Here is a 14,597-nt window from a genome sequence, read left to right as displayed (position 1 = left end):
GACTTGCGGCAAGTGACTCACATACTGAGTTTTAAATAGAGGGAGAATAAATCTCCTGGAGAGAGAGAGAGAGAGAGAGAGAGAGAGAGAGCTGGAAAACCCAAAGCAGGGCCCAGCCAGGCACTGTTTAGCCAAGTCTGCTGGAAACACTGTGGTTTCTCTATTCAATTAGCTAAGGTGGTATCAAAACATCCAACTTCACCTACTCCTTGTACTGAGTTAATTATTGTCTCTTCTGACATTCAAAGCAGCAGCTTCAAGTCAGAATACTTTCTTAGGCTAATCAAGATTGCCTAGCAACAGCAAGCTGGCTAATGAAGAGTTACTCACTCCTTAGTCCTGACACAATATCACACATTGAGAACAAGAGCCCATCTGGGGATGGCAACAGGAATTTTTGACAGCGTTGCTTAATTTCAGATGAAGGCTTTATCCAATACAAACAGCTGCCTTTTCTCCCTTTTACACAGACATTACACTGGCTAATATTCCTTTGCAATGCAGGACTGCAAACTGCGTAGCATATGGTGCAGTCGGTATGGAAAATGAGAGACAGCTTGTATATTTTATACCTGTATCACGTGACTTTAGCCCTCACCATACCCCCCCCCCCCACACACACACACTATGTTGCGAGGTGACTGCACACAACATTTCACGTTCCAGCCCAGATCAGAGCCACATTGCACAATTTCTTCATGCGCCTCACGATATTTGGTGCGAACCTTCAAACTCCAGCTTCTGGAGTCAGTGAGAAACTGGGTCATCATTTCTAAAAAAATTAAGCAAATTTCTAGTCCTCCTGGCTGCGGAGAAAAGCAAATAAACGTGATCCAGATAAACCCCAATGCCAATAAAAACAACCCCAAATTTACTTTTTCTAAATCTCATGATTTTCCAGGCCTGGCTCCTGTTTTTTTTAACCTGGCTCCTGTTTGTTTGTTTTTTTAATGCTTAGGCTTGGCAGTACTGCTGCTTGCGAGATGCTGTACATGTACATAGTCAGAAAAAGTCCCTGCCCCAGAAAACTTAAAATTGAAGGCCCTGATGCTATGACGTGAAACAATGCAGACTCTCCCCTGAAGTCAACAGAGGTCTGCCAATGTGGTGTTCTGTGGAGGATCAGGATCTCTGCTGACAAGAAAGGCAAGAGGGAAAAGGGAAGTATTATTTTTCATCCTGTCTTACTGATGAGAAACTAAAACAGTGTCTAATGGTGCCTCCACTTAAAAAATAAAGACAAAATTTTTTTAAATGCGGGCACCCACTAAGCAGAGCCTCAAAGAGCAACAGCTACAAAGCCACCCACTCCAAAAGACGGTGCTATTGTGCATCAACCACAAACAACAAGGAGAAAGAGGTCTATAAAATACGTAGTTAGTCCTACTACGTAAATACGTAGTTAGTCTCCATAGTTGGTCCTACTAACTTGGCCAAATGCAGGGAAGCAGTGGGTGGATGGAGGGGAAGACAGGGAAGGATTCGTTGCCATCTCACTAGCAACATTGGGGTTATCACATGGCAATTCCTAGTGCTCTGGGGAGCTGAGGAGCTGCCCCTCAGGGCAGGGAAGGCATGAGTGGGTGGGGAATAGGAGTAGCCATGGATGCACTGAGTGGCTGGGGAGGAGGTGGAACCATAGAGTTACCAGGAGGCTTATGGGAAGTGGTAAAAGGGACATAGCAAACGACTCTCTCCCATCCCCTAGCACAAGAAGGGGAGCCTGGAGAGGAATTTCTGAAGAGAGTGTCTCTGTGCCCTGTTCTCCTCCCCATCACCCACAGCGCCGCATACCTAGTCAGCTGTGTCTAATTCAGGCCCAGGCCTAACGGGACAATTTAGTCCTTAACAAACACACTGCCACAGGTGACAAGCTGGCCAGCTTTTTGACATAAGCATCTTCCTTGGGGCCAGACAGCTCGACCCAGTCACCACAAGCTTCAAGCCTCAAACAGGAGATGAGTAACAAGCATCAGCATCAAGTTATGGCAATAGCCCACCATCGCAGACACTGCAAAGCGATCATCCCACTGAGAAGGTGAGCGAGAGGATCCGGCTGATTTTAAAAAGACAGCTCACTCCAACCACTACTTTTGAACAGCGTGCACTGACCAGATTTAACCATCTCAGTTCCCGACAGCAGGGATCAAAATGTCAACTAAACCCTCACCTAGGGGATTAAATGTAGCCAATGACGACTTTGTATCATATACATACCATACGGATCTTCAGTAACCATACAGGAAACAGACAAGAATGTGGGTCCCAGCATCAATGTATCCTTACAGAAGTTAGTCACACGGCTTAATGCATTACTGGAAGGTGCTCAGATACTGAGGCTGGTATAAGGACTTATACCACTTATCTGGCCACCATTACTATAGTATCCGAGCAACTCAAAATCTTTAATGTATTTATCCTCATAACACCCCTGGGAGGTAGGGCAGTGCTATTATCCCCTGAGAGAATAAGTGACTTGACCAAGGTCAAACAGGAATAGGCAGCAGGTTTACTTAATAGGCAGCAGGCTTAAAACAAACAAAAGGAAATACTTCTTCACACAACGCACAGTCAACCTGTGGAACTCCTGGCCAGAGGAGGTTGTGAAGGCCAAGACCGTAACAGCGTTCAAAAAGAACTAGATAAATTCATGGAGGATAGGTCCATCAATGGCTAATAGCCAGGATGGGCAGGAATGGCGTCCCTAGCCTCTGTTTGCCAGAAGCTGGGAATGAGCGACAGGGGATGGATCACTTGATGATCACCTGTTCTGTTCATTCCCTCTGGGGCACCTGGCACTGGCCGCTGTCGGAAGACAGGATACTGGGCTAGATGGACCTTTGGTCTGACCCAGTAGGGCCATTCTTATGAAGCATGTGGCAGAACAGGGATTTGAACCTGGGTTTTCAAAGTCCCCGGCTAGTTCCCTAACAACTGGGCTATTCTTCCTATCAATATAGTACAAACGTCTTGTTACTATGGGGAATAATATATGCAACACACACACACTGTCTCTCACTCACTCATATTTCCACATCCTAAATGGGGGACACAATGTGTGATAAAGACCCCAAATTAAAGGGACATAACTATTATTTATGCAGGACATTGTGGGATTCCTTCCTGTAGTTTTCATCACTTAATCATGAAATTGCCATTGCAGAGAATTTCCAGTGGATATCATTTTCAACAAGAAAAGCAAGAGGACCCTCAATTTGTGTGAAACATAGGCCCTCTGTGACTGAAATGAATGAAGTCACTATATGCGAGGGGCATTTGAGGGGCCATATACACAGAGCTGCAAAGGCCCTTCCCCACCTCTATTTACATAAATCCAATATGAGACTGAAGCCATTTTGTTTACTTATCTCAAATGATATATCCTCACAATTCCTCAAAGTGGATTTAGGGCAGAATTTGACCTGCAGATTCTATGGCTGGGATTTTTAGTCATCTTATGGAATTTTGTTGTCCAGTTTCCACTGAAATCCAATTGAAATTGGGCACTCTACTCCCTTTAGGTGCCTTGAGGTCTGCAGGTCTGGAAATGTATATATGTTACTTGAAACTTGAGCAAATTTATCCTTGGCACACAATAACCATAGACACCCCAGGAAGCCATGTTTGCAGAGCAGAATCACCCTCTCATATGTTAACGGGCAGGCACAAAAGTGGGAATGAGAATCTTGATTTCCAGACCCAAAGCTTGCAAGTGAAAAGAAATTGTGATCCTTAGCACTCTGCATTCAAGACCTGCCATCAATAGTTATTTCTTCAAACAACCCCACGCGCTTTTAAAGCCAGCTTCAGCTTCCACTATTTGAACCTCTGAGCCACTATCAATTACTTCATTAGATATTTTTAGCCACAGGACCTGTGTGCCGTGAAATCTGAGAGAGGAATTTAGATGGATATTCTCCACAGGCTAGCAAGTATCTCCCACAGCTAAATCTGATCGCACGTCAAAGAGTATTTAAAGTATCAGTAGAGGGGAGGCAAGGATTTATGGGCAGACATTCCTTTGCAATTAAAACAAGTTTTAATTCCCAGCAATATGTGATCGGTGTCGGGGAGTGGGGGTCTGGGGCAGAGGGTGTATCCAATACTGGTGAATAGTGACAGATTTTTACAATCCTGGCAAGTGTGGGCTGGATAGTCAAAAGAGTCCGGAACCCAACAGTACCCATTTTAGCCACCTAAATGAAGGGACCAGAGTTTATCACCCCATAGCTCATCCTCTTAATGGGAGCTGAGCTCTTTTGAGAAACTGGCCATGCAGTTCTATTTATCCATCAGTGCAGGCAGCGTAAGTTTCACCCCACCACCACAGACATGGACTTCAACCCAAACCAACCACTCTCCAGGGGCAAGAGGGGAGTTTTATCTCAGTACTCATTCAAACTTTGACATCTCTGCTGAGGGGGTAGGAGTTTTTCCTGGCCCTTGGTACACATGGGGTTAACTACAGCTCAGCTTCCGCCCCCCCCCCCTCCCCATACTCAGGTGCAAGACAGCCATCCACACCCATAGGAGTGAGATGGTCATTATGCTGAGGAGTTTTCCTGATTATGTTAAACTATTTTCTTATTGTAAACTGTTGCCTTTAAGTCTCAAGAATAGAGGACAAGTTCATGGAGGACAGTCTATCAATAACTATTAACCAAGATGGTCAAGGACGCAAGCACACACTCTGGGTGTCCCTAAACCACTAACTGACAGAAGCTGGGACTGGATGACAAGGGATGGATCACTCGATAATTGCCCTGTTCTGGTCATTCCCTCTGAATTATCTGGCATTGGCCATCGTCAGAGGACAGGACACTGAGCTAGATGGACCATTGGCCTGACCCAGTATGGCCGTTCTTATGTTCTTGAGCAAGGAACGCCAATGGGACTAAGCATCTGTCTAAGTGTCTGCCTTAGATCATGACCAGCTGCACAGATACATCATTGCACTTGGCTCACACTGCCATGGAAAGTAAAATGAGCCAATGAAGATTTGAAACATTCTGTAGCCAAATGGATGGCGTAGGCATCAAAAACCCTACCTGATTTTTACTATTTCTATTCTTGAAAGACCACACCCCTTGGCAAGGCATTTTGGGCCATCCTCTGCCATCCTTACTTGTACCGAAAAGCACCTTATTCTTCACACAGTGCCAGTGAAGCCAAGGGGACTACTCATGGATAAAGGTACCTCTTAATGGGAATAGAGGTGGCTGAAGCGGACCCTTTGCTGTAGTGGGAGGATCCCAGAGGGTGATCCCCCCTCCAAGCTGAACTTTGAGACTCACAAGTGCGCCAAAGAATTTGAAATATCTAAACTTGCTTGCCAATATTGACACCGCTTTGTCGACTAGCACTTTACTCAGCTCGGATAATTGTAGCTATGGTCAGTATCTCTTTCTGGTTTTTGGGAACTCGCTCAACGCCGCTGCGTTTGGGTCTGTAACGCAGGAAAGGGAGGTTGACACTCTCACCATGCACAATTCTGAAGGCAAACCTCTCTCCTTCCTGCACCTCTTGTAATAAATTAAATTCCCTTCAAACTGCCAAATCCAGGTTGGATATAATGTTATGACAAGGTTTAATTTGACCCAGAGGAACTCTAAATGAGAAGGTATCAGAATTACTCCATGGGAGCCTTGATTAGGTTTCATGGGTCCATTTTTAATTACGTACATGTGTGCTGTGTTCATGAGGGACGGTGCAAGATGGCAAAGAGCAGTCAAAGGTGGTGATTAAAGTGTTTTCACCTAGCCCAGGCTACCTATTCATTACGTTTTGCAGGGAAAAATCGATGTTAGCAATGCAGAAAGGAATGAGTCTTCTGAAGAAGGAACTTTAGATGGAGAAATCAATGCACCCTTCCAATTAGAGAGCTCTGTGACCTGAAGCATGTGGCTTGATGCATAATATCGTGTGTAACCTGTAGATGCAGACAACTGTATTAAATATACAAAAGGCCAAGAGTGAAATTTTCAGAGCTGCCCAGGAGATTTGAACACCCTGGAAAGGGATGGAAAATGGACCGCCAAGTCTCCCATGTGGCTTTGAAAATCTCACAGGTGCAAAAATATCACCCAGAACAAAGCTGTAAAAATCCTAAGTATTAGTCCTAGCTATCCCAATCTCTCAGACACAGAGGGTCATTTTTTCAAGGGACCTACTAAATTCTCTTCACAGCCTACTTCGAAGACAACCAGGCTGCTTCCAAACAATATGTAGCCCACATCTAGCATTTTGTACTCTCAAACACGCAGGCCGTCTTCATAAAAAGGGTAGGTGGCGATCCCGATTTTAAAGATGGAGAAACCTGTACAGACAGGTTAAATGACTTGTCCAAGAATTATTTCCTGTTCCCAGACTTCTGCTCAGCCCACTAACCCACACTGCCGCCCCCAGGAATGCTCGGATTACTGGGGGGCCCACTGTGCTAGGCACGCTACAAACGTATAGTGAAGAGATCACCTCTACCACACAGAGTTTACAATCTGAACAGACAATTCAGACAAAGGAGAGAGAAGTGACTTGCGGCGAGTCAGCGGCCGAGTTGGGACTAGAATGCAGATTTTCTCAGTCTTACCCCAGAGCCCCATGCACTGGACCACGCCACCTCACAGACACTGGGGTATGTGATCATTGTCATGAGACCATACAAGGAGCTAAATGTGAGGTCGTTTCACAGAATCATAGAATATCAGGGCTGGAAGGGACCTCAGGAGGTCATTTAGTCCAACCCCCTGCTCAAAGCAGGCCCAATCTCCAATTTTTGCCCCAAATGGCCCCCTCACAACCCTGGGTTTAGCAGGCCAATTTGGGGGAGGAAGGGGCTGAATTCTGAATTTTCTAACTTTTGTAACATTCACATCTCTGCTTTCGCAATGCAACAGTGGTGCACTTACATCCACCGGGGATGATTTTATAAGGAAATTAAGAAGAAAGGCAACCGGTTAGCTGAAGCCGTTTGCAAATGTATCACTTACCACATAAGGCGATGATGTGACTGCTGTCTTCATGCACAAATTTCCTGGTGACGGCTTCTTCCATTATCTGTTTTACCTGGAAGAAAAGACAAAGCACATTGATAGCATCCGATGAAGTGGGCCGTAGCCCACGAAAGCTTATGCTCTAATAAATTTGATAGTCTCTGAGGTGCCACAAGTACTCCTGTTCTTTTTGCGGATACAGACTAACACGGCTTCTACTCTGAAACTTGTCATATTGATAGGGAGATTTTTACATGTTGGTTCCATCAGCTCTGTGCAAGGAGAGTCCAAGGCAGATAATCTTCCCTTTTATTCCCCTCCAAATTCAGACCTTTACGTTTACTTGAATTGTTTGTGCTTTCGTTCCTCCAGGATTCATTCCTATGCCCCAGTACAACTGAAATGCCCTTAAATGCATCACCCCAGCTGCAAATCAGCAGCAAGCTGCGGGGTAGGAGACAGGACAGACTAAAAAGCCAGGTGCAGTCCTGCAGAGGTGTTGTGGATGTAACCAACTCAGACTATAGAACATAGTTCCTCGGTGGCATCGCTGCACCATGGAGCTAAACACTATCTCCAGCCCTGAATGACAGGAACGTAGGCCAGTGAGTGGCTTCTTACTACACCGACATGCTAGAAGATGACAACGGTTAGCAGCGTATTTGTATTAGATACAATGGTGGCTGCTTCCTTGGCCTACTGGCAGTCAGAAGACCGCAGCCATTGCAACCGTTAGCAATGACCGGGACGCAAAGGCCACACTGATCTCTTGTGCTGACGGGGTGAGACTGCTCCTGAGCAGAATACAGAAGGAGGATGGCCCAGTGGTTAGGACTAGCCGTGGAGCTGGGAACCCAGGTCAAGCTCCCTGCTTGACCACCGCTTGACAACTCGCCGAGGGGCTGTGTCTCCACTGTACTCAGAAGCGTGACCGTGCCATACCCGAGCCAGCTTCGATCCAGCTAGCTCCAACGCCACAGCAGCACGGGCTCGCTGCTCGCTTGAGTCCATACCCAGGGTCCCGGGCAGGGCTGCCCCAGCTTCACTGTTACTGGAACGAGCTGGATCAAATCCAGCGTGGGTGCGTCTGCCCGTGCTCTGGTCACACCTCCGGCTGCGGTATGGACCAGCCCTTTGCCTCAGATTCAGAGTCACATCCGCTCATGTGAGTGACAGGAACAAAGGTTAGCTGCTGCAGGAGCGAAACACAGCCAACGCAGCTCAGCGAGTGAGCTGGATTCCACTCCCTCTTGTGGGCGCTATGCTCCGGGCACCGACACCTGTGCAACCCCCGAGAGCGCCGTCTGCAGGCAACGAGGTTGCAGAGGTGCAATTGAGAGCAGTGTTTGGCCTCTGGAGCTTTTATTACGTCAGACGAGGAATCAGAAGGAAAGGACCCAGCTTGACTCTCAGATCCCAGGTTGAGTTTGCAGGGTTGCCAAGTTAGAAGAGACGTTATTTATTTTTAAATAATCACATTCCGTAGGGAAGCCACTGAGAGACAAACACGGGACTCATGATTCTGTTTGTACTAATCCTCGCTGAAGAGAAGAAATACACTTTAAAGTGTCCAGTGGGACCATCGGCAGGTAAAGACCTTAGTGCAAGTTTCAATGTACTGCACAAAGCCTTTGCAATGACACATGCATTTGCCTTCCTGTGCATAGCTACTTCAGTCCATTAAATAAGATCATTCTATCCCCTGTCTCTCTCCACTGGGTGCATTCTGCTGTTTTTCAAACCCACAGACTCTCCCAGTGCTATAATGAGACAAGTGTCCTCAGAGAGGTTTCCAGTGACCTTTCAAGCGAATTAGGCAGAGAGATTTCAGAGTAGAAGCCGTGTTCTTTTTAGGCAGAGAGAAAAGCCCAAGATCAGGCTGATTGCAAATGGCTTACGGTGAGGGTGCAAGGTAGTGACATTTCGTAGCAACCGCTCAGACAAATGCTTCCCGACACCGGATCTCTTTGCAGGCGGGTTGAATCGACAGAAGCAAGTCTATTGTCAAGGGAGGCATGCAGGGTTTTCACTGTGCAGCTCCCACAGATTCAGAAAACAAAAACAAAAACAAAAACCCAGATGCTCCACAGCAGACACCCACACATGCTGCTTTGAAATTCTTTCCCCTGAGATCTGCTAGAAACAGACTTGGGAGAAGATTTCGTTCTAAATGCAGGGAGTTTGAAATAAAGTGATAAAGCAGGGTAACATTTGTTCATGGCTACATTCATACATACGATTTTATGTTTATACATGCAAGGGAGGCAGCGAGGCCTAGTGGATAGAGCACTAGACTGGGACTAAGGAGACCTGGGTTCTATTCCCATTGGCCTGCTGGGTGAGCTTGGGAAAGTCCCTCCTTGTGCCTCAGTTTCCCTCTCTGTAGAGAAGTCCCTCCTTTGAGGTCTGTGCATGAAAAGCCCTATATGAGAGCTAAAGTCAGACCAGACGATCATAATGGTCCCTTCTGACCTTAATGTCTATGAGTCTAAGTATTACTATATACTGACAAAGGTAAACATTTGGCATGGAAAACTTGTTCACGGAAAGTTTTGGTGTATTCTTATTACTGGCACCGAGACCAGGGCCCCATTGGGCTAGGTGCTGTAGAAACACCGAGTAGCTGACAGTCCCTGTCCCAAAGACCTTCCAGTCTAAGCCGAGATGATGAATAGTGGAAGAAAAGTAGCATCTCCATTTTAGAGAAGAGAAACTGAGGCTCCACGTGATTCAGCGATTGGCTCGAGCCCATGCAGGGAGTCTGCCACAGAATTCAACCCAGATCTCCCGAGTCCCAGTCTAATGCATTAACCACAGCACCATCCTCTCTCAGTGTAAACAGCCATGAGGGAGAGTTAAATGGGCAAGACTGCCTCCCCTCAGCGCCGTTAATATTATACCCTGGTCTCCTTTTATTTGTCTATTTCTACTACTTTACACATACTTATGCTTTTATCCCCATGTGCACAATTCCTCCCCTTAAAAGCCAGGCAGCAATCCATAATTTCCTCCTAAGTAGATCTCACTTCACTCCTAGGATGTGCAATCACCTTCCACGTAGTCAAAGAGTCATAAAACCACTTATCTGCCATTATTTGCTCAGCGGTGGAAAAGGATGAAATGGTTTAATGATAGGCCTTCACATCTGCTGGAACATATGTTAGCTCGCTTAAATGCCAGTCATAAAAGAGGAGGAGGATTTCAGGTCAGGAAAACCCGATGTCACCAGGGATCGAAAGCTTGGCTTTTAGACCCAAGGAAAAGGTGCTGTTCTGCTCAGCATCCTGGCAGCCAACTCACACTCCTCTTTGCTTTCAGAGTCCTCAAAACTCGGCTCTTGCTACTTGTGTGATCCTGTCCTCTCCATTTCTCACCATATCTCTAAGCCATACACAATCCCATAGGTGCCCATGTATTCCTGGAACTCCAGGTCAGCCAAGCCTCCCCCCTTTCCTGGAATGGGGCAAGGACTGTCTCTTCGTTATGAATTTGTACAGCGCCTAGCACAAGGGGGTCTTGTGGTTCATGACTGGGGCTCCTAAATGCTACCACAATACCATCAACAAACAACAGGCTATGGGAAGCCTGTATAGAGAGCGTGGAGGCATTGCAGACGTTTCTTTCCAGCGCTGCAAAACTTTCCAGCAAATAAGCTACACAGAGAACACAACATGCTCCGGTCCTCCCCTCTGTGAGTGAGGAATAATCTGTCAACTATGGCAGGAGAGGGGCAGCCATTAATACAGCTCAAGGTCAGCACCTCGGCTTTGGAGGGAAAAAGATCGCTCCTGGGTCAAGCAAAAAATTAAACTCAGCTTTGGTGTGGGTCTTGTTCTTGGCGGAATGTTAGATGAATTTTACAACTGATTAAATTGACCTTCTGCCTGGAGGAGCCGGGTTCCACCAGGAAAGAAACATTTTGCCTGCACTGGGGTAGGGGTACGTGATCAATTTTTGGGGGGGGGAGGGGTTGCGGGAAAGGTTTGAAAGGAGGATGAGAAATGCAGGTCAGCTAGGAATTGGGAGGTTCCTGAGGACCAGGCTTATAAGACGCAGAGGTGATGGAGCATGTAACGGAGAAGATTAGAGTCTATAGATTTATCATAATTGTTAGTTGTAGTGCAGTAGTGCCAAGGGGTCCCAGCCATGGACCCATACCCCATTGTGTTAGGCACACTGCAACTACAGACCAAAAAAAGACGGCCCCAGCCCCAGAGGACGGACAAGCTAAGTAGCACTTTCCTTAATCCAACAAGCATTTTGGAGAGTGTGATCTCTTTGGAGCAAGGACATTTTTCTGGCTTTATAGTGCCAACCATGTGCTCAGCACGAAGACAAAAATAATCTCAAGTCCAACAGGATCAGAGTTAACTTGGAATGAATATCTATCCAGACAGGTGGACAAAGTAGATCTCACTGTCATTTGCAAGCAATTTAGGCCCAGACCCTCAAATGTATTGAGGTTCCTAACTTCCATGGATTCTTTACACTTTGGGAGGCTAGGCATTTTCTCTCTCTTCAAAATGATGCATGCCTGTGTCATTCTCTCTCTGCCCCTTATCATTATCACATCAGAGTGCCTCAAAATCTTTAATGTATTTAACCTCACAACATCCCTGTGAGGCAAGAAGTGCTATTCTCCCCATTGTACCGGGGGGGGGGGGGGGGGGAATTTGAAGCAGAGAGAGGCTTAGTGACTTGACCAAGGTCACACACACAGTCTGTAGCAGAGCAGAGATTTGAACCCCGGTCTCTGGAGTCCCAGGCTGGTGCCTTAACCAATGGACATGCCGTTCAATAGGCAGGAGATGCCTGTAGCCAAACAGTTCTGGAATCCAAAATAAAGGGCACAGATGGTGACAGCGAACGAGAAGGAGAAAGTTCAGAGATTCTAACAGTGCTCATTGAAGGGATACGCTTCTATGAAGTAGTGGCCTGGTTTAGCAAAGAAAGGGGTGAGCCAAGGTCACAGAGGCAGTCTGGGTAAATCCCTGAACACCTCTCCCTCAGCATCCCTCCCCGTACCAAGGGGATAACGGTCACTTGGCTAGCAGGGGGTGCGATCAGGGGCGATGGCACAATTTGTATGAGTGGGGGTGCTGAAAGCCAGAACCAAACTGTAAATGCTGTATATGATGGAAACCACTTCAAGCCAGGGGGTGTGGCAGCCCCCCTACTTTCAGCACCTCTCCGGGAGGTCACGTTTGGAAAGAGTTTGGGGGATGAAGCATGCCGTGCGAGTGCTAAGCATGAACTGGGACACGGAAAACCAGGAGTTCACTCAGGGAGGACGCGCGTACAAATTCCGTGCTTTTCCTCGGAGACCGTCCACTCACCCCTAGGGACACCAGCAACCCGGGCCAACATAACGTCATTGCTATCGGACAAAGGAGCAACTGGAAGTACACAGAAGGCACCAGGCCGTTCAAGAGCACACGGGCTCCCCATATGACAAAGAGCCACATTACAGCACATGGCGGGAGAGATTTACTGGGCTGTCTTGCAGCACGTCCCTTCCCTTCCCACCCAGCCACCACCGGACGTGCTGGTTAAAAACAAGGGGGTGGGAAAGGCAAACAGCACAGCAAGAGACCGTCAAAACTGATTGACTCCTTGATATATTGCTAGTCCGGAGCTCTGACTCTGTGCTTCATCCTTCATGCACGTACAGCAGATTCTGCTCTGCAGCCACTCATCGCACAGGCTGCGTAAGGGAACAGGAACCTAGTACCATCCTCCCAGGGGCCCACTCTCCAGCTTCCTTTATGGTGCAGTAATGTGTCCGTCAGCAGCTCCCCCACCCGCCCGCCCCCGTGGTAAACAAACACAAACCAGTCGAGGCACCAACGCCAATTCAAAGGAAAGGGGAAAGCGAAAGCTGGAGACAACAGCATGCAGTAAGGTGAAGCATTGTGCTCAAGATTAGGAATCCTAGGCTGGTTCCTGGCTCTGCCACAGGATATGCTGTGTGCCCTTGGGCACATCATTTAACTTCTCTGACCGGCCGTCTAGCCCTGTGCAAAATGAGAATAATGCCACCAGCCCAGAGGAGGTTGGAGCACTGTTTTGACATTAGCACAAAAGGGATACGTATTATCAATATTTATTTTGATTGAACAGGGGCTGGCTTTTAATGTGTGTGTACAGTGCCTAGAACACCAGGGCGCTGTCAGGGTCTCTAGACACTGCTGTAATACAAATACTAATGCATACAAAAGCGTGCTGCTCACCGCTAGCTTAAAAAATGGTTGAAAACTCAATTCCTTTCCAGCCCAAGAGCCCAGCTGTTCCACTCCAGAGGGAATTCAGCAGTGTAAATTCAGACCCCCTGAAAACAGGGGGTGAGGGAGAAAACTGACCATGTGCCACAAAAGTAGGTTCTCCTAAGAGACGCTGCAATTACCTATCGTTCCATCTGCTTCCCTATCTAACCCACCAGGGCTTCCTCGACGTACCGCTGCCGGCTGAAGTGCATCTGTCTCATGACGCTCATTTATCACGCGTGAACGCAATCCTCCCTAACGACGCGGGGCGCGGGTTCGGAGCCACGGAATCAGTTGGGCCTGCTCTAGAGGTAAATCCCCAGTAACTGCTGGTTTCGCTCATTTCTGAATCGTGATGAACGAGCTAAGACCCATTCCCCAAATAAAGCCAATACAGATTTCATCACAAAAAGGTGGGCCCGCTGTGGTAGAAGACTTAACCACCCATCACCCCCTTCCCCATCCACACACTGGCGCAGTATCGTTTTGAACCCACAAATAATTTTCCTACCCAGCCGGTTGGAATCTAGGGCTGCTACTAAAAAGGGAGGAGCATATGCTCCCCTTCTCCCCCCGCCGATACGCTCAGCACTACTGATCTGTCAAAGCTTCAGATGCTAGCATCTTCTTCATGTATTACCCTTCTCCGTCTTAGCTTTACAGGGGAAATATTGGTCCCAGAAGACGGGAAACGGACAAATACCGTACCCCCTTTTCAAGACAGGTACTAAGAGGAGCCGGGGAATTATAGACCAGTCACCCTAACTTTGATACCGATTTAGGCCTTTTCAGGTCCACGCTGGCATGGAACAGGAAATAAAACCATCTCACTGGGCTGATGATGAAAGCAGACGAGCGATCAGTCGCCAGCCCAATCAGCGGCATTTCATAAGAACGGCCAGACTGGTCAGACCAAAGGTCCATCTAGCCCAGTATCCTGTCTTCCAACAGTGGCCAATGCCAGGTGCCCCAGAGGGAATGAACAGAACAGGAGATCATCAAGTGATCCATCCCCTGTCGCTCATTCCCAGCTTCTGGCAAACAGAGGCCAGGGACACCATCCCTGTCCATCCTGGCTAATAGCCACTGATGGACCTGTCCTCCATGAACTGATCTAGTTCTTTTTTGAACCCTGTTATAGTCTTGGCCTTCACAATATCCTCTGGCAAGGAGTTCCACAGGTTGACTGTGTGTTGTGTGAAAAAATACTTCCTTTTGTTTGTTTAAAACCTGCTGCCTATTAATTTCATTTGGTGACCCTTAGCTTTTGTGTTATGAGAAGGAGTAAATAACACTTCCTTATTTACTTTCTCCACACCAGTCATGATTTTATAGACCTCTATCA

General features: G+C 47.2%; 1 protein-coding gene across 6 annotated transcripts in view; it reads right to left on the bottom strand.

Annotated features, from left to right (window-relative positions):
• Positions 1–14,597, bottom strand: part of SGSM2 (small G protein signaling modulator 2) — a 144,088-nt gene that overhangs the window by 106,204 nt on the left and 23,287 nt on the right. For all 6 annotated transcript variants that reach the window (XM_074974846.1, XM_074974849.1, XM_074974848.1 and 3 more), the window contains exon 2: positions 6,987–7,062. In XM_074974846.1, coding sequence (XP_074830947.1) covers positions 6,987–7,062 — 76 coding nt within the window. The remainder of the gene's footprint in view (positions 1–6,986; positions 7,063–14,597) is intronic.

The sequence above is a fragment of the Natator depressus genome, chromosome 17 (genome assembly GCF_965152275.1).
Source record: "Natator depressus isolate rNatDep1 chromosome 17, rNatDep2.hap1, whole genome shotgun sequence".
Classification (NCBI taxonomy): Eukaryota; Metazoa; Chordata; order Testudines; family Cheloniidae; genus Natator; species Natator depressus.
This window is presented reverse-complemented; position numbering and strand designations above follow the sequence as displayed.